The following is a 19,785-nucleotide window of genomic DNA, read 5'->3' as shown; positions in this document are numbered from 1 at the left end:
AAAAGCAGGTTATCACACACTAGAAATGTAGCTGTGAGGAAAAATGAAATGAAAAAGTTTGAAATCTAAAGGAAAAAAGGAAATCTAAGTAGGAAGCCAAATCTATCTGCAATGTAAAGCCTGCTTGATGTTATTTCCTTTAGTTTTCATAGCAAGTAGTTTTAGTGTACATATTGTAATTTCTACTTTAGAAATGGAAAAACTGTCCCAAAGGGTGTAAGTATCTTGCCCACCATATCAAGGGCACTGTGTGAGAGGCAGGATGGAAACCCATGGCTACTTCATGACATAGCCTATAAAGAGACAGTGTAGGTAGGACCAAAGTCATCTTGCTTCAGCAAGTTGCCCTGGTTGCTTGACCCTTTCTTCTACCTAGGCCCTAATTCTCTCATCTAGCTCTATAGCCCAGGGACTTCTCACATGTTCTGTGGCAAGCGGGATACCCTAGGAAAGGAAGCAGATGAGGAGACACAGCACGAGGTATGGGGGAAGGGGCAGGGAGCTTCTGTGCCCACCAGGGGCATGCTGCCCTCCATATGTTCAGCTAGCCGGAAGCTCTCTGAATCCCGTACTTTTGGTTTTGATGAAGGTTTTCATTATGTAAGTGTGACTGATTAAACTGTTGTCCTGCCTTTGGGGATCAATCTAACTTTCTGCCCCTCTCCCTTCCTGAAGGTTGAGCGGGGGGCTGAAAGTCCCAACACTCTTATTCCCCAGCCTAGAGCTACCTAGGTGCTGCCAGCAACTCACTGGCATACAAAAAAGAAACCACTTTGTGGAGATTCTAAAAATTGTAGGAGTTGTCTGCCAGGAAGCAGGGTCTAGGACCAAATATGTATTTCATAATATCACCCCTGTGCACACCAGCTCAATCAGAATATAAAATTTCAAAAATGACAATTTTTTTTAAATAGAGGCTCTATCTCAAAAAAAAAACAAAAAAAAAAAAACAAAAAAAAAAAACATAACCTCTTCCTGGACCTCCTGGGCTCAAGGTATCCTCCATCTTTGGCACTAGAGTAGCTGGGAAGACAGCTACATAGAGACGTGCATACATTATGCATTCACTCTTTTATTTTTGCAGAGAGTCTTGTTCTGTTGCCCCATGTGGTCTCAAACTCCTGAGCTCAAGCAATCCTCCTGCCTCAGCATCCCAAAGTGCTGGAATTACAGGCGTGGGAAACCGCACCCAGCCACGATTTTCAATATTATCAAATACCTGGGAAGGAAGTGAACAAAAGATGAGCAGGCCTTCTTTGGTGAAAGCTGCAAAACTTTATTGAGATAGTTTAAGTCAAATATCTAATATAAAACCAGTTTGCGTTGTTTCAGCTTGTCTTCATTTAAACTTGTGGTTGCCCTTCACCTGTAACAGAAACATAACGGGTGGCAACATTACTAGCAGAACTGTGTTTAGATGACATTAAGGATATGGAAAAGACACCAGAGTTTTAATTTTCTACAATGGACAAAAGCAGAAGCCTAAGAGTCACCCTTTTGCTTACATTCAGGTAGACCTCTGTAGAGACTTGGACAATAGTCATCCAAGCGAATGCATTAAAGGTATTTTTCAAACACACTCTGCTTTCTAGTGCTACAAGGAAAGCAAGACAGTCCGAGGTCCAAACACATTAAATGAAGTGAACCCACTAAAGAGGGGTTTAAAGTAGAAAGCAAACATTGTGCATAGTTTTACTCAAAATACCAGCGCCGCACAAAAATCCTAAGAAACAAAAAAGGAATTTACGAAAAATGTAAAATTTTTGGCAAAAACTCTTTTAATATTCTGACTTGAATCTGTGGTCTGGATGCCAAATGGGCTCCTGGAAACGGTCTGAGTACTACCTTGAACGAAAATGGTTAATGTCACCTTAGGAACTGTGTAAGTGAAGTGAATAGAAAGGCCAGCATTGCATTTGTTTTTACTCTATTGTGCAGAAGGGCAAAAACATTTATTTGGGCTCGTTCACCCTTCTGTGGTTTGTAAGGTACAGTAACCGTTTGTACCCAGTTTTCTCCTACCGTGATGCCAACATGAATCATGCCTCTTTTTACACTTGAAAGTATTCCCATTTGTACAATTAAGTATGTGGTCGCATTACTCTTAAGCTATTACTCTCAGTTTTGTCATCAATATGTGATAGATAGCGTTATGGACCGTGTCACACATGAAAAAATGGAGGGATACGGAAATGGAAAACAAGAGTAGGACAGCTGAAAAACCCAAAATTTGTTTCTAAAACTAAATGTTTTTTTGAGGGACAACTGGAATATTTCACAGTTTCCTCCACAGGCTTTGGGATGCTTAGATAATCAGGTATTTGAGAAATAAATAATATATGCCTTCCTAGCTTATCAACCATTTCATCCGTGCTCTGAAAATATTAGCGTTCAAGATTGTAGTCACTTTCAATAAAGCCCTATATTAAATCACTCTGTCTTGTTCATATTCCATGTCGTGCTTTTTCCATTTTCTTCAAGATTGTGTAAACGACCGAATACTCTATTTATAGCTAAATTTCAAAACACCAATCTTTTAAATTTATGACATTTCAACTGCTTTTCCTTTTACTAATGATTCGTACCTGTCTTTTATGCACTACCTCTTTCTTTTTCCTTTAAGTTTATTCTGTGGCTCTTTCATCGTTATTTCATAGTATTCTTTTCCTTTATCATGGAATGTGCTGTTTATTTTAATAAGACGTGCATTTAAAGCTATAATCTCCCTAAGAATACAACTGAGGCTTGTTCAATGGGCTCCTGGAAAAAGTCTGAGAACTATCTTTTAATGTAAATAGTGTAATGGAATGGTTCAGCAGAGTAGAGTAAAAACATTTAGGTAATTTCTCCCTTAAACATAGGGTGCTTCCTTTAACTTCAAGAGTTATTGTAATTAACAGTCACCAATTTGGAAAATACGTGTAAAACACAATTACGTCAACCACTCCGGATTTAGCACCCTGCTGTTGTTGAACTTCAAACCCTAGCGTCTCATGTCTCAAGGCAGAAACCTGTAATATGTAACTTATGCTATGGTTAGAGGTGATTCTACTATATGAGTCTTCAACTTAATTACACGAAGTAGCTCATGAAGACTGACAGGAGGGCAGGGGGCACGCTTAGCAGAAGCATCTTACACCCACCTTGAGCATCACTGACCTACATGCATTCTCCCTACTTCACTGGCCACAGAAACCTGATGATTTCTTGCCATTTTATCATTCAGTCATTCAAGGCTTCACTGAGGGAAGGCTTTAAAACACAATTATTCTTTAAGAGCCAGAGAATTCAGAATTTGACAAAATCCAAGAACACTCACACAGGGCTCCATACAGGAAAACAAACATCAAGCAGAGTGCCCACTCATTTTCTTAGGTACCATGAAATCTCAACTCAGACATTATAATTGGACGGATGCTGACTGTTACGAAAAACAAATCATGAAAATCAGAATATCCTGGTCTTCTATCCAACAGAACCAGAGCATGTGGAAATCAGCAATGAAATGGATTTTAATCTATCTGATGTGAATCCACTCTTTTCAATGAGAGCAAGGATGCATGTGGAATTTATACAATTCATCCAGAGTCTCACAAATTATGGTAGAGCTGGTACTAGAATCTGCTTCAGGGCTCAGCATACTTCACACAAACTCTTATTACAAATGCATTATGTATTTGCTGAAAGCAGAAATTAGAAAAGAATCTGAAAATGTTAGCTGTGGGTTACACACCACACTAAGAAAATGTTGCCACGTTTGATGATTCAATATGGCTTTGACCCAATTTGTTTCTGTATCTCATGGTGTTTAAGTCTTGCCATCTGGCATTTGGGTCTAAACGGCGTTTCAAAGGAAGTTTGAATTTGCACTGTGTTTTGAAAATAGCAGTAATGTTATCCCTCTAATATCAAAAGTATAATATTCTATAAATGAGAACGCACATAACTTTGCATCTTGTTGGATAACATACCTGCTTCTGGCATTTTACAGTGTTCTCCTTTGGGTATAATCTTCACCTTGATGCCAGCACCCAAATCCAGATTTAACCCCGGTCTTTGACTGACGCAGCTCTTGCAGATCACCTTCCATGTCACGCACTTCAAAATACAAAGGATATCGATTTAAGCATTCCGACATGAAATATAAATAAGAAAATGATGATATTCTTTTCCTTAGCATTATGAAATAAAGCCTGAGCCGGGCGTAGTGGCATATGCCTGTAATCTCAGCACTTTGGGAGGCCGATGTCACCTGAACCCAAGAGCTGGAGGTGGCAGTGAGTCAAGACCATGCCACAGCAATCCAGACTGGGTGACAGATGACACTCTGCCACATTAAAAAGAAAAAGAAAGAAAGAAAGAAAGAAAATAAAAGGAAGAAAACTCTGTCAGTTAGCGTGGTATTGAATGTCGTGCAAAGATGATACACCTTTGTTTCCCTGTTTTATGATGTTTTATGATATTTTATTGTTTTCTGAGTCAGGGTCTCACTCTTTCATCCAGGCTGGAGTGCTGTGGCACAATCAAGGCCCAGTGTGAGCCCAACCTCTCAGGCTCAGCAGAACCTCCTGTCTCAGCCTCCACAGTAGCTGAGCATATGGGTGCACCCCACCGCCAAGAGTAATTTCTGTTTGTTTGTTTTGTTTGAGGCAGGACTTCTCAATGTTGTCCAGGCTGGTCTTCAACTCCTGGGATCAAGGGATTTGCCCAACTCAGCCTCCCAAAATTTTGGGATTACAGTCGTGAACTCCTGGCCCAATGTCTTATTTTGAATTACAATCTAAGAATAACTCACACTACATGTAAATTTCCCACACTTTACCATTGTGTATTATGAACAGCAAGTATCAACTATCTATGAAATCTGAAGTCAGCCACATGAATGGCACTTTAATCATAAGTGAAATGTAATTTTCCGAAGAATTAGATCAATGTTTTGGCGGGCCTCTGACAAATTCTACAGTTGTGACACCCATCCCTTGTTGAGGTAACTTGGAAATTGTTTGGGTAGTTAATCAACGTTGTGGTATGCTTAGGACCAAGAACCTTATATGTAACTTTATACAAATGAATCCCATTTAGAATAATGCACCAAAAGTAACAGAAAAAATCATTGTCTTGCAGTGAGACTACAGAAAGTAGGCCCAAATTCAGTCAATGTTTAGCTTGAAAATGCTACCTGTTGAGGATACATTTTCTGTTTCAGGATAATCTTACCCTACTTTGACTTTTGTAATTATGAATGTATTTAAACAACTGTTAAAACCCCCTTAAAATCACACTAATATAGCTCCCTGTATACCAGTGTCCTTAATTATCCAACTTTCATCCAACATACAGTCAAAAACACCGATCAAAGGAAACAGTGGCTATCATTCATTGAGCTCTTTTCTGGAGTTAATATCCTGCTTCACTGAACTGTTTTGTCCTGAGCCAATACTGAAGTACCTTACAGTACAGACACAATCGAGTGCTATACCTCTTAGGCAAACTGCTCACTTTTTATTATTACAACATGGATTGTAGGAAGAACACAAATCTTTGAACATAATATGAATTCCTTCTCCATGAGTCAAGTGTTCTTTGCAAGCCTCTATCTCTGAGCCTCGGTTTTCTTATTTATACAATGGGGCTAACATCCCTTTGCAAAGGGGCCTTTTTCATGGTGTTATAAGTTCGGGTGACTTTGCACTCTACACACATTTAACGGGTGCTTATAATACTGTGGAGACCATGGCTGAGAAGATCATACATCAACATTCTAAGAGGATCAAATTAAACTAGTGAAATAATGTACATTTTTATACACCAAATTAACTGTTTTCAAGTGACTTAGTAAGGACTGTATTTTCAAGCACACAAAATCCATCTCGAAGAATAAAATAAGATTCCTTATATCCAGGGACAGCATGAAACTGCAAACTATACTCTCCCCTTTCCTGCCAACATTGGGCAAATGTTTGGTATCTTTTCCTATTGTTCTCCTTCCTCCTGTTACTGCTCATGGCATAGACCATGACGCACACATTGACCTTTTCCCGCCCCATAGACATGCTTTCTTTCCTTTCCCAGCACCTTGGATTTCAGCTCTATCCTGATCTTCTTCTGTCTCCTGAACAGGTGTAGGATCCCGACTTTCAGCTGCTGGTTCCTCTTCTTGGGGCTCTCCATTACTGGGCTCCTGGGACTGGCTCTGTGTGTGTGTGTGTGTCCGTGTGTGTATGTGCAGATAAAAAGTTTTGCTATTAATACATGTCAATAATATAAATATACAGAATACATAGATACTTCTTATCATAAGTACATCTAGAGGCATTCCTCCAACACTACCCCATATACCTATTCTTCATAACATTATTCTTTCCTCAGAGAAGTTACTCAAAGATAGATACCCTCAAGGACTTTGGAAGCCGTTTTAGTCTATGTTGGGATGAATGAGTGTAATCTGTTCTGAATAAACATGAGGAGGAAGTTGTGGACAAAATCTGGGCACACACGATCATCCATCCACACAAAACCCAAATATCATCCTCTGGACTAATCTTTCCTTCATGGGATGCCATGATCATTTTTTGTCAACATGGGAGACAATTATGAATGGGAGGCCATAAACAATGGACTACCATTCTGATAGTCCAACAACACTACCAGAGAAATAACTTTCTGCTAAGAGAAAACATCGAATGTTAAGACATTCATAAGTAGAGGCACAATGAACTCAGGAGGTTGTGAACTTCTTCTTGGTATAGGCCTATACGTTGATCTTCCTCATCAACACGTATTTCACTCTCCAAGCAGAATACTGTGATTGGCAAAATACACTTTACAGGACAACTAGATTCGACCACTTTCATGGTCAAATGTTAACTTGGTCATTTTTTTTTTTTTTTTTAATTTAGAAATACTCTGAAAATCCCGGGGCAAGTATGAGTGTGTGCAACTTTTGAAACGAATGCTTGCAAAGCCACTTAAGTAGGTCTAGCTAGCGGAGCAATGTCTTAAGGCTCCCGGCAGAAAACACAGGGTATTTCCCATGGGGTTGGTTTCGCAACTGGACACTCCATCAGGGAGACAAGTAGGAAATTACAGCTAGAGAATTAAAATTGAAGTGATGGCGAATTTTGTCACATAATGATTTGCTAGGCCTCTCGTCCGCCCCCGACCCAAATCACTTTTTTAGGAACTCAGAGCCCCACCCATTGGAATCTCCACAGTGGAGTTGAGAATTTGCTACAAAGTAGTGGGCACTCCTCAAAGGACACCAGTACCAGGCACTCTACAGACCTCGGGGCTGCAGTCACTAGCCCGCAGCGTTCCGGGTCTCCAGGACCCTTCCATACCGCTCATGCCATCCCTCCCCTGGTCCCATCTGGGGAGTCTGGAATCTTCTGTCGGGGTTACAGGTTCATCTGGGACTCGGATACCTCCACCAGCACCCCAGCATCGCCCCAGCTTCACCTGAGCCCCTCCACTCCTCAGCCTTCCTTCCTCCCTAGTTATGGCCGTGACAAGACAATGGGTGCAGCGCGGCATGAAAGGGACGACAACTTCGAGGCCCTTCTCACCCTGAGTCACCAAACATGCGACCCTCCGGAAGCCCGCTGGTTCCTCCTCACTCTCACTCACACTTCAACTCCCAGTTGGATCGGCCTGTGAACCTACCCGCTGTGTCTCAGTAGGAGAGAAAGAATCCAGACCTCACGGACCCCAGTTGCCCGCTCACAGCTCCACCGCGTTCCCCACACTGGCAAAGGGGCTGATGGGAGGACGCCCAGTGAACATGCGCACGGAGGCGAGCACTAAAGGAGCATGCGCAGTGAGGTCCCCTCTTGCCTTAAGGGCTGTGGTGCCCCTCCTTATCCCGCCTGGCCCTGTCCTGTGCTCCTTCTTAGGTCCCCATTAATGACTTTGGAATCACTCCTCTCTGTGTGTGGGTTGCCCCCGACCCAGGACTCAAATACCTCAAATAATGGCAGCTTTCTAAACTCACCCCATGGCCGGGCGCAGTGGCTCACCCCTGTAATCCTAGGACTTTGGGGGGCCAAGGCGGGTGGATCATGAGGCCAAGAGATTGAGACCATCCTGGTCAACATGGTGAAACCCCATCTCTACTGAAAATACAAAAATTAGCTGGGTGTGGTTACAGGGGCCTGTACTCCCCGCTACTCAGAAGGCTGAGGCAGGAGAAACGCTGGAACCCGGGAGGCGGAGGTTGCAGTGAACCAAGATTGCGCCACTGCCCTCCAGCCTGGTGACAGAGCAAGACTCTGTGAAAACAAACAAACAAGCAGACAGACAAAACAAGCAAACAAAAACCTCACTCCATGTTCACCTGACCCTCCTCCGCTGTCCTCTGTGGCCCTCCTTCTTCCCAGGCCCAGGACCCCCACAACAACAAGGCCATGGCGATATCGCTGAGGTTTAGTAGAAAGACGACGACCTCAGAGGCCATGGACCAAGTGGCACAACGCACAGGAAGCCCGTCCGCTTCCCCTCACACTCACTCACACTTCAGCTTCTGGGAGGACTGATCTGCAGACCTACTGGCTAAGTCGTAGTCAGCACGAAAGAAGGAAGTCACCACCTCTCCTTTCACAGCTGTGCAGGGACGGAAGGCAGAGAATAAGGCGCACGGGCAGCAAGGAACTTTCATAGAAAGGGACATGCACATTGAGCCAGGGACTTTGCAGGACAAGGTAGGGTTTTCCGCTGTCCCCCGTCCCGCAACCCCAGGGCGTTTGTAGTAGAAAAAAGGGACTTGAGAGCTTTCGTTTCTCTTTGTCCAATCTCACGCATTCAGAAACGTTGGGAACAGACAGTCCCTTACTGGAGGATGTGTCTCAGAAAGACCTTTTGTGGAAGAAATGAATTATTTTCATATCCTTATTTATAAATCCTTTTTTATTTTTATTTTTCCAGACAGAGTGTGGCTCTGTTGCTCAGGCTGGAGGGCAGTGGCATGACCACACCTCACTGAAGCCTCCATCTTCTGGGCTCAAACAATCCTCCCGATGTAGCCTCCCCAGTCCCTGCTACTACAGGTGCAGACACCATATCTGGGTAACTGGTTTAATCATTTTTTAGATAGTGGTCTCACTGTGTTGCCCACGCTGGTCTCAATTTCCTGGGCTCAAACCATCCTTCCACCTTGGCCAGTTTTATAAATGCTTCCAATAAATGTAATAGAATAAATTCTTCTGAAAACTAAATACATTCACACCTGTTTACTTTTTTCTTTTTAGGTTGTGTTATTTCACATTTAAATCTCTGGACTGGTAACTGATTTCCCTGAATATATGTAGGTCGTTCAGACAGTGTATGTTTCAGAAATAGCCATAGATTCTGATTGTAAGCTGTAGGCTCAGTTCTGACCAGAAAACAAGTCCTGCCAGTCTCCTACCTCAAATATATGTTTGTGTGTTGACCTGATCCCTGGGACAAGCTTCCCAGACTGAGACCATGGTATCGTAAAGCTGGATGCTTTCTTGAGGGGGTAGAGTAACATCCACATTTTCAATCCGTGTGTAAATAAACTAATTAATGGATGAAAAGATGTATGTGATAATGCGAAGCAGAATAACAGGTATTTCATTAAATATGTCACCAAATTTTGCTTTAACAGATCTGATCGTAATTATGTCAGTCTTTGTGCGTCATGTAGTTTCTGTGGCGTATTGTTGTGTTTTTTTAGAAATAATACTTTTAAATGGAAAAAAAAATCTTATCTCAATGGCTATGCAAAACAAGTCATGGGCTGTATTTAGATCTCAAACCATAGTCAGCTAGCCCCTGGATTATGTTTTACTTCACATGTTTAAATGCTGTATTTTTGTACCAGAAGTCAAAATATTAACAAAGGAGAGTTCTACCACCAGGTAAGATTTAGAAAGCCTCAAGAGAAAGTCACTGTAGCCCTGAAAATGGGAAAAGGCCTAATAATCTATAATGTTATCTTTTGTTTTGCTTTGTTTTTAGGTCATGAGAGTCCTGAGGTAACAAGGCAGCCATGGGAACTAATACAAAACGGTGACTAGTCCCTCTGAGGAGGGATGAGACACACAAACTACACCACCTCTGGCAGAGCATCTGTGGAAGAAGTGACAGCCATAACAGGGGGTAAGAAGAAAACCACTGAAAATGTCACAAATTCATTAAGTTCAAACACAGGCATTTGAGAGAGCTGGAATCCTGGGAAGTCTCAGACACCAGTGGAATTCACGTTCACAGACAGAAAGAGACCCTGTCTGAAAACACAGAGTCAGAGTCTGTAAAACATGATAAAAAGCAAGAACAAAAATAACAGATGCTGGTGAGTTTGTGTAGAAAAGGCAACGCTTACACTCTGTTGGTTGGAGTATAAAGTAGTTCAACCATTGTGGAAAGGAGTGTGGCAATTCCTCACGGACTTAAGAACAGAAATACCATTTGGCCCTGCTGGGACATCCCATTGCTGGGACGGTACCGAAAGGTACATAATTCCTTCTATTATAAAGACACATGCACATCTATGGTCATTGCAGCACTACTTACAATAGCAAAGACGTGAAATCAACCTAAATGCCTATCAATTATAGACTGCACTTTTTAAAATGTGGTATATATACACAATGGAGTACTATGCAGCCATAAAAAGTAGTGAGATCATGTTCTTTCCAGGAACACGGATGGAGCTGGAGGCCATTATCCTTAGTAAACTAATGTAGGAACAGAAAACCTAATACCACATGAAGTCATTTATAAATGGGAGCTAATTGCTGAGAACACATGAACACCCAGGCAGGGCCAACATGCTGGGACCTATCAGAGGGTAGAGGCTAGGAGGAGGGAGAGGATGAACAAAATAACTAATGGGCACTGGCCTTAATACCTGGGTGATGAAATAATCTGTACAACAAACCCCATGACATGAGGTTACCTATATTACAAACCTGCACATGCACTCCCGAGCCTAAACTAAAAGTTAAAAGGAAACTCGCAAAAAATCATGAACTCTTCTGATCTTTCCACTTCAAAAATATCAGTTCATTTCTTTTTATAAAAAGAAGGAAAGAAGGAAGGGAATGAGGCATGAAGGGAGTGAGGAAAGAAGGGCGAAAATAAGGACAAATGGAGCGAGGGAGGGAGGGTGGAAAGAAGTAAGGGAGGGAGAAAGGGAGGGAGAGAGGAATGCAGCAAGGGAGGAAGGGAAGAAGGAAGGAAGGTAGGTAGGAAGGAAAGACGGAAAGAAAGAAAGAAGGAAAGAAGGAAAGGGAGAAAAAATAGGGCTGGACAAACGTTTCTGTCCCTAGCCAAACAGCTCTTGATGGGAAGTCACTTTTAGAAACTTGAGTGAAAAGTAACATAAATCAGAGGATTTTAATCATCTTCATTTACAGCCCTTCAAAAGTTATTCTGGCTGTTGTTTCTGAGCGATTCAAACCTGCCTTGGTCTCCACTAAATCCATGTACTCTCCAGAAGGGCAACTCTTCCCTGGATTAAAAGCCCAACTGAGGACCAACACAAACTGGTTAGTCTAGGAAGAAAAAGAATAGAAAAGTGCAGGAGACAAATATTTCCTCTCCCATTATATATATATATATATATATATATATATATATATATATATATATATATATATGAATGTATGTATGTATTTACTTTTCCTCCTCAATCTACAGAGGAACATTTGAATCCCCAAATTTCAAAACTAAGAGAGCTGTGTGAGATCATCCTACATAGTCGTTTTTCAAAGAATTTTTAGCAAAAGAACACTCTTGTGAAAGGAAATTTTATCCAAAAGACAACTGTAGAAAATAGGGGAATAAAATTATATTTTTCATATAGATATACCACTTAAATGTCAAGATATCTTTCTGTGAAGGCTATCAAAGAGTTTGATGGAGGTTCTTTTGAAGAACCTAATAAAGTATTCTGTGGATTTCTGTGTAACATTTTAGTTGTATATTAACCTCTGCATCTAATTTTTTGGTGTTTTTATTGTTGTTGCACAGTTGCAATAGGATCTTGATTTTCACAGTCTATTTATCAGTAATCTGTATCTTGAAAAATAAGAGCCCCACTCTAAAAATAAATAAATTACAAATAACGGATGGAAGAAGATATTTCCTGCAAATATGAATTACAGAAACTCGAAGTGTCAAATTAATACCTCACAAAGCACACTTTGTAGCAGAGATTATTATAAGGTTTGACAAAGTGGGGACATTACATCATAATCACAGAGAGGTGCATTGATTCAGAACACAGAAACACCATGAATATGTAGGCACCTTCAAAATACTTGAGGGAAAACTGATACATTACAAAGAAGAAATAAACACATGTGCATTTAGTAGAAGACTTCAACATCACTCTGAGAATTTGGTAGAAAAAGTGTACAAAAAATCAGGATACATAAATGCAGAAGGCTTGAACAACACTATCAAACCACATGGCCTAATTGATATTCATAGAGCAACAGCAGAATGCACACTCTTCTCAAGTGCTCGTGGAATGATCACCAATTCAGAGCTTAGCAGGTGTTGACATGTGCTCTGCTTTCCTGGAAAGGTCACTCTCACCATCACCCTTTTCAAGGATGTGAACGCTGAGGCATGAGGGAGGGTAATTACCGGTTTACTCAGGGGATGCTAAGAACAGAGGAGAAAACCCCAGTGCTCAGGTGTGTGTCTGTCTGGTGGGCCATGTTCGCCAACCCATTTAAGTGGACAGGGCTCCAAATAGCTACCTAAAGATGAGGTTTTGGGCATTTTACACTTTACACTTGAAATCACTGGCTTCATCTCAACTGAGGCCTGACTGCCCAGTGTCTCAAAGACGCAGGTCATGACCTGATCCTTCAGGAACAGATGGTGTTCCAGCTTTGTGATAGTGACTTTCAAGGTGTGGAACACTTGGGGTGCCTTTGAGACACCTCAGGCTTTGTGTCTCTGCTTTGAATGAAAAGCTCATCACCCACGGCAGCCAGGGAGGTACCTTTACTCGGTGGGGCTGATCTGTTAAATTTTTCTGTCTAGAAAATGAAAACTTCTGGGAGCACTTCCAGTTTCGTGTAACCTCTTAATAATTGATGCCCCTAAATTCCGTATGTCCTCAGAGACTGTTCCTTTGATTCTGGGATGGAACCAGCTTTAATGCATTTATGCCTTAATCATAAAAGTCAAGTTGTTAACCTACAGGAAAATAAGACTTTGTTCATATCACACATTCCAACAGGTTTCATTTGTGATTCCTCAATGTGGGATACTGAAAAAAAAAAAAAAAAAAAAAAAACCTAAAAAGCCTGGTCATTGAAATTAGACTCTGTTATTGTACTTTGTGAAGAATTTTCCTCCTTCACTGTTAATTACCCCTGGGCTCATCAACACCTTTGTAAATAAAGGGACAAAAACCATGTGGCATCTACGAATGTGGCAGTATGAGGAAGTATAAGGAATAGGGAGACCACAGCCCAGTGGCTCTTCTCTTGTTTCAAACAGAGTCTGTGAGGTGTAGTACCCACATCTCTCTCCCATCCCTCAATATTCTCATCCTACTCCTGACTGTTCTCTCTTTAGGTGGGATTTTCTAAATACGATTGTCCACAAGTGTTGGTGGTGATGTTGCTATGTGAGGGTATCCATAATCAGTCATCTTAAAACAAAGATGAATGGAGAGGAGAGTTTTCTGATCCGTTTTCAAGTGCACTGCTTTTGGATGTGTGGCTGCAAAAACACATGCTCTCAGCAATCCCACAGCAGCTGTCTCAGAAGATTGGCCCTGGTGCCACCACAGCTGCTGTTGCAGAGCCAGGAGCTCCTAGTGGTTTGGCGTCTTCTGCTTAAATTTGGGGCCGTGACCCCTCTCTGCTCACCCAATTCCTGGTAGCATCTGCTGAGTTGCCTGGTTTGTTCCAGCGTTCCCTGAGAGCCTGTTGTGTAACAACTTTTCAGAGGGTCTTTAGGGATTCCACCCACACCACAGCAGTGACTGTGCAATGGCCGTGTGCTTATCTTTTTGGAGCCCCCGTGTGTGTCCTCTTCAGTGGAGCTGTGAAGAACTCTACTTAAATATAGATCTCATTCTGATGCTCATCAGGCTGCTTAGAAAGCTGCTCATCTCGTCTTTGGACACATGTACTTCATTCCTTTTGTGTGCATTGAAGTCTGATGTGATTTTGTTAATGATGTGGACTCTTGTAGTTAGGTACTTTTAAATATCTTGGTGAATTTAACTCTGGCAACAACTTGAAGGAGTCGTTGTGTGATCCCCATTTTACGGGTGAGGAAACTGACATTCGTAGAGGTAGAGTAGCTTTAGTCACTCCACACAGGCGCTTGATGCGTTTCACATCTCAACGTAGAAGTCTTCCTCTAAGGTTCATGCTGTGCACGAACATGCACTACACATACTGATGAAAATAAGACTATTGTCCTCCTTCCAAGTGGGAAATTAATGTCATGGCTGAATAAAGACCCTTGTAAAAAAAAAACTGCACTTCAAGGTTGTCTATCTCAGTATTCCAATGGAAAAGCATGGAGTTTTAACCAGCTCCCGGAGAGACCAGGAAGCACAGAGTGTCCTACAAGAATAGGGATCCCTTGGAAGTGAGGTTCACCTTGACTCAAGAAAGATGACTCACGTGTGGTGAAAGGCAATTATCCAGGGCCTCAAGAACAGCACCAGGAAGGAGAGCTGGGTCTGGTGGGATTGTGGTGGTCCTCTCTCCCACCTGAAAATCTACTGCTGCCTGCTGACCCTCTCAAGATGGTGACCTCTCTGGGTTCCAGCACCTTAAATAGGCAAAACTGGGAGGATGCCGATTTCTCCATTCTGTGCCAGACATGTTTCAGAGAAACATGACCAAGGAGAACTATGAGAAAAAAATGTAAACTCTGTGTCAGGCCATTCAGTGCTTGACTGGTGCCCTGGGGAGCACATGCATCCCAGGAAGACTGAAGGGGGCCAAGCCTGCAGGAAATGTCTGTCAGACCTGCCTCTTAGACCTAGAGTATCCCTGCCCATACAGGTTCATGACACAGACTTGCCTTTAAAGGCAACTGCAGATATGGACAGAGGAATTTCTAACCCTGGTAGAATACGGCCAGTTGTTCTGCAGGGGAAAGTCGCATCCAGTAGTGAGATGCTGCTCAAACTGGCCCGCACCACACTGTACTGCCTGAGGAATAAGCGTTACATTTGTTCTTTCTGGGTGAAAGGAGAGGACTGTCTGCAAAGACATGAGAAGCCTGCAGATCCGGATGACCCCCCTTGCTGGTCAGAATATTAAAGATCGATGTGGAAACAGTGACCCTGTAGCAGATAAGCTTCTAAAGCAGGCTTCAACCATGCGTCGTCTTGACTCACCAACAGAGAAGGCTGCCACCATACTGTATGTTGGTGATCTGGCGGATACCATTACTCAGACAGATTTAAGAAATTGTGTCTGACTGTTGGTGACATCCGGATGGTCACTGTTGTGCAGAGATAGCAGTGTGCCTTTCATCCAGCTTTCCACAGGGTGGCTACAGAAGTGGGTGCTGAGAAGTTCTCTAATAAACTGATTGTCCATGGATGCAGACTCCACGTAAAATGGCGACAATTCCAAGCACTCAAGGGGGGGAAAAAAAGGAGGAGGACAGAACCTCAGACTCTAGGATCCTGCCAGAGCTTATTCCAGTGCTGCCAGGAGCTCCTTCTCTCCTTGCAGCTCTGGTGCCCACTTTGGAGCCTGCTTACATGGGCTGAGGTCACCTTTTCTGACTTTTTCCAACCACAAAATGCATCTGGGTTTTTAGTGGGCTGGGCAAGGTCTGGTTGTTGGAGTCCTGATGGGTTGGCAGGGATGGGCCTGTGCGCTGGTCCTGGCGGTGCCCAGGGCAGAAGGAAGGAATAGGAGTTCAGCATGCCTGCTCAAAGCTGCACTGTAGAAACCATGAGCCCTGGATGCCCAGGTACATGGGGAGTTCTGGGAGAGAATACCGACACAGAAATCGCCCAAAATCCCGGGGTCTGTCCTGAAATAGGAACAGACTTGCTGCACTCTGGGTGGCTGAGCCCCCAGAGAGTGTCCTGCTGCCCTGGGCTCTGCAGAAGTCCCCTCATGCTGCTGGGCCTTGGCCTCAGGGTCAGCTTCTGGATTTCTGGGCCCGGGCTGGTAGACCACAGAGGGCCAGCCCATCCCCCTTAGGGAGGGTCTCCATGCTGAGGAATGCCCGCCGAGGCCTGGGTGCCAGGGACAGTCGTTCCAGGCCCAGGACCTTCCTAGGGATCTTTGCGGGTTTGGCTGAAAGAAAAGCAGATTTGGTCCACTTCTCCGCCAAGCCCATTTGTTCCTTGCATGGCTGGGCCTCATGCACCTGGGCCCCTGGAGCTTTGGGGTCTCTAGTGGCCCACCTGGTGTGACATTGAGGAAGCACCCTCAGGGTGCTGAACCCAGGGCGAGGGGTGTGTGCAGCCTGGGGCATGGGTGCTGTCAGGGCACCTCAGGTTGCTCCTGAGATGGACCCCAGGGTTCAGGCTGGCTCGGGGCTCCAGGCCTCATACCTTCACCCCAGGGCTGCTCTGTCTGGGCTTCAGCCCTGGTCCAGAACTCAGCTGGGAGAGGCCTTACCTGTCACCTGGCCCCCCTTGCCACCTAAGATGAGCATTTGTCTCCATAGCTCCTGCACACTGGACTCCTCTGGCATCCCGGACAATCCATGCCATGCCATGAGTTCCCACACCAGGGGGCCTACTGCACCATTTCCCTGAATCCTCTCTGGGTCTGAGACACTGATTCTTTCCACTCTCTGGCTCAAGGCTTGCTCTCCTGACACCCCCGGAGGGGTGCTCGTAAGTGAGGCGCCCCTACTGTTCTCTGGCCCTGTTGGTGCTGTCAGCTGTGGGTATAGGCTCACACAGATGGGATGGAGCCATCCAGTGCCCCCCAGGGTTCTTCTAGGCCAGGAGGGGAAGGGTGTGGGAGAGGGGCTTGGAGGGGTCTTGCCCTCATCCCCTGCCTTGTCACTGAGGCGAGTCTACCACCTGCCCTGGGTCCCAACCGGCCTGTTTTCAGAAACTTCTTTGAGAAGGAAGAGGAAAAGGAGGAAGGCCCGGGAAGTAGGGATGGAGGGTCCTGGGCAGTCCCCATGATTTAATGCCTCAGAGGGTGACTCGGGAGGCTGGAGCCCACGTGGGATGCAGGTCGCAGTGTGTCCTTCTCAACTTGGCCATGGGGGCCTGAGCACCACGTGGTCCTCAAGGGCCCAGGCCTGAGACAGCATGACCTGAAGGAACTCCCACGGGTCAAACAGGGACAGCTTCAGGAGATGTTCTAGGAATGGGGTTGCACATCAGGCCAGGTGGGGTCTCCTGGGAGCGGTCTGTGCCTTCACCTCATTTCTGTCCTGGGCACCTCCCACAGGGCAGTGCTGGGCCCTTTTTGGACAACACTGGGGTCCAGCTGTGCACAGGAGGCCACAGACGCAGGGAAGGCCCACGCAGCGGAGTGCTCACCGCACTCCTGCCTTTCATCTGCGTGGTGTCCGGGGTGGGCTCAGTTTCTAGAAGGACTCACGGTGCCCTGTGCAGCTCAGCAGGCCTGACTTGCCTTGGCCTTCCCTCTGGGCCAGAGCACAGAGGGAAAAACAGGGTCGTGTGGGCAGTGCAAGTGCTGCCTTGAGGCCAGTTGAGGTGTGTCTTCTGTGCTCCCCCAGCACCCTCAGGCACATGGGGACAAGGTTCTGTGCCCTTTGAATGCCGCGTGTGTCCTGGCTGTGAGCATGTGCTCACTCTGCAGAAGGCAGACATCCCAGAGCCTCAGGATGAGCCCAAAAGGGGTCTGTGGGGACAGCAGGCATGGGAGGACCTGCCCCATGAAGGCTGACGGCTGGTGGAGTGAGGAGAGCCTACTAGGGTCTCAGTCTGTAGTGCTGGGGGCCCACTCTGTACAGGATCAGACTGCCCTTCCCAACGAGGCTGCCTCGGACAAGATCCTGCAGATCCTCATGGGGGTCAATTCATCTTAGTCGAATGTGGCCCCTGGAAGAAGGGGCTCCCATGTTCTCTCCCAAGGTCATTCCTGGCCCAGTCTGCACACGATGCTGGCCCTGAGCCCGAGTCCCTGCTGTGGGATGTCTCCTCTCTGGCAGGACATGGTTTCTGTGCCCTGCAGGGACGTGCCTCTGCCTCCTGTGCAGAGGAGAGGAGCAGGATCATTCTGGAGGAGTCAGAACCCTGCAGTGGGGAAGCCAGGCACTGTGAGCAGCAGGGTCACTGCACTGGCCGGGGGCGGCGGGTCTCCTGTGCATCCTTGCCCCATCAATTGAGTGCTGTGGGAAGCACATTAAGGTGGCAGTCCGGGTGCGCAACGTTTCCTTGCCCTCATGGAAGGAGCAGAGGTGTTCAGAGCCCCTTGGACATCCCTGAAAGCCTCCCCATTCCTGGGCCCTCTGCAGTCCTTTCCCAAGGCCAGAACTCCAGGCAGTAGGCTGGGCTCTCACCCTCTTCTCAGAGACCCGTACCTCGACCCAGAGACCTCCCTGATCCCCTTCAGTTAGGGACCGTCCATAGGCCTTACTTGATGCTGTAGCGCTCTCGGAGCATGCATGGTTTCTGAAGGTGTGGCTCACGTCTAGGCCATTCTGGTGTACATTCATTGAGGACAGTTTGCCCTGCTCCATCATTTTCTGTAGAGCATGGCCAAGAGTAGGACCCAGCCTCATCACAGACACAAGACTCACTGCCAAAACAGCTGCCATAAAACAGCACTTCTGGAAGGAAAGGAAGCTTTTTCCACAGAAAACTTCTGCTCCTCCTTTTTTCCAAAGGCAGGGAAAGCCATGAGAGCCCAGCTCACCTGTGGAGCCCAGGTCACTACCTGTCCAGGATTTGTGACTGGCCCCTTCCACCACCCCCCAGGACTGACTTTCCTTCCATCTGGGTAACTGGGCTTCTCACACGGCATGGCATGTTTGTCCTGCTCTGGCCAGTTGTGGTAGGGCCAAACGAGGTATTTCCCTAGGTTCCTGGCCTTCCCCTTCTTGACATCCATCAGGAGTGACCACACTGGACCCCAGACTTGTGGGAGGATTCCCTTGTAGACCCAGTGAGACAACTATGGACAGAAGAAGGCTTTGGTGAGACAAGCCTCAGGGTGATAGTAAGGGGGATCAGAGTCTAAGCATTCTGGAAGCCTCCTGCCTTTGGCTCCGCAGTTCCTCAGGAGAGGTTGAGTCTACCTAGGACCGGGCCTTCCTTCCAATGAATAAACAGTGGACAAGTGCTAAAAAGAAAAAAAGGGGGTAACTGTACATTTTAAAATAATGTGAACAGTATAATTGGATTATTTGCAACTCAGTGGATAAATACTTGAGAGGAGGAATACCTCAATCTCCATTGTGTTCTCATTTCAAATTGCAAGCTACATCAAAACATGTCAAGTATCCCACAGGTATATACACCTACTAAATACCCACAAAAAATGATATAAATTCAACGTTAAAAAAACAAATAAATGACATATATAGCCATATATCAATTAAAGGAATTGGATTCACTAAAAGCAACAAAGAAATACAGTAAAGATATTTCTCAGTTAAACCTCATGTTTCTGATGACTTCACTGGATAATTCCGCCAAATGTTTCTGGAAGAAATAATGCCAATTCTCCACACACTTCAAGATAATTGAGGAGAGGCCACACTTTCCAAAGCATTTTACAGAGCAAGCACCAGCCTGATATCGAAGCCAGACAACATTATGAGAAAATAACATGACAGACCAATGTAACTCACGAACAGACACAAACTCTGTATAAAACAATT

General features: G+C 45.0%; 1 protein-coding gene across 1 annotated transcript; it reads right to left on the bottom strand.

Moving 5' to 3' along the window:
* Positions 1–1,343: 1,343 nt before the first annotated feature.
* On the bottom strand, positions 1,344–7,811 carry LOC115898750 (X antigen family member 1-like). Its single transcript, XM_030934578.1, is given in 4 exon segments — positions 1,344–1,366; positions 3,972–4,098; positions 6,076–6,217; positions 7,663–7,811. Coding segments are annotated over 4 exon segments (441 nt in total).
* Between the last annotated feature and the right edge of the window lie 11,974 nt (positions 7,812–19,785).

The sequence above is a fragment of the Rhinopithecus roxellana genome, chromosome 7 (genome assembly GCF_007565055.1).
Source record: "Rhinopithecus roxellana isolate Shanxi Qingling chromosome 7, ASM756505v1, whole genome shotgun sequence".
Taxonomy (NCBI): domain Eukaryota; kingdom Metazoa; phylum Chordata; class Mammalia; order Primates; family Cercopithecidae; genus Rhinopithecus; species Rhinopithecus roxellana.
Note: the sequence above shows the minus strand (reverse complement) of the source record. Positions and strands in the feature narration are given on the sequence as shown.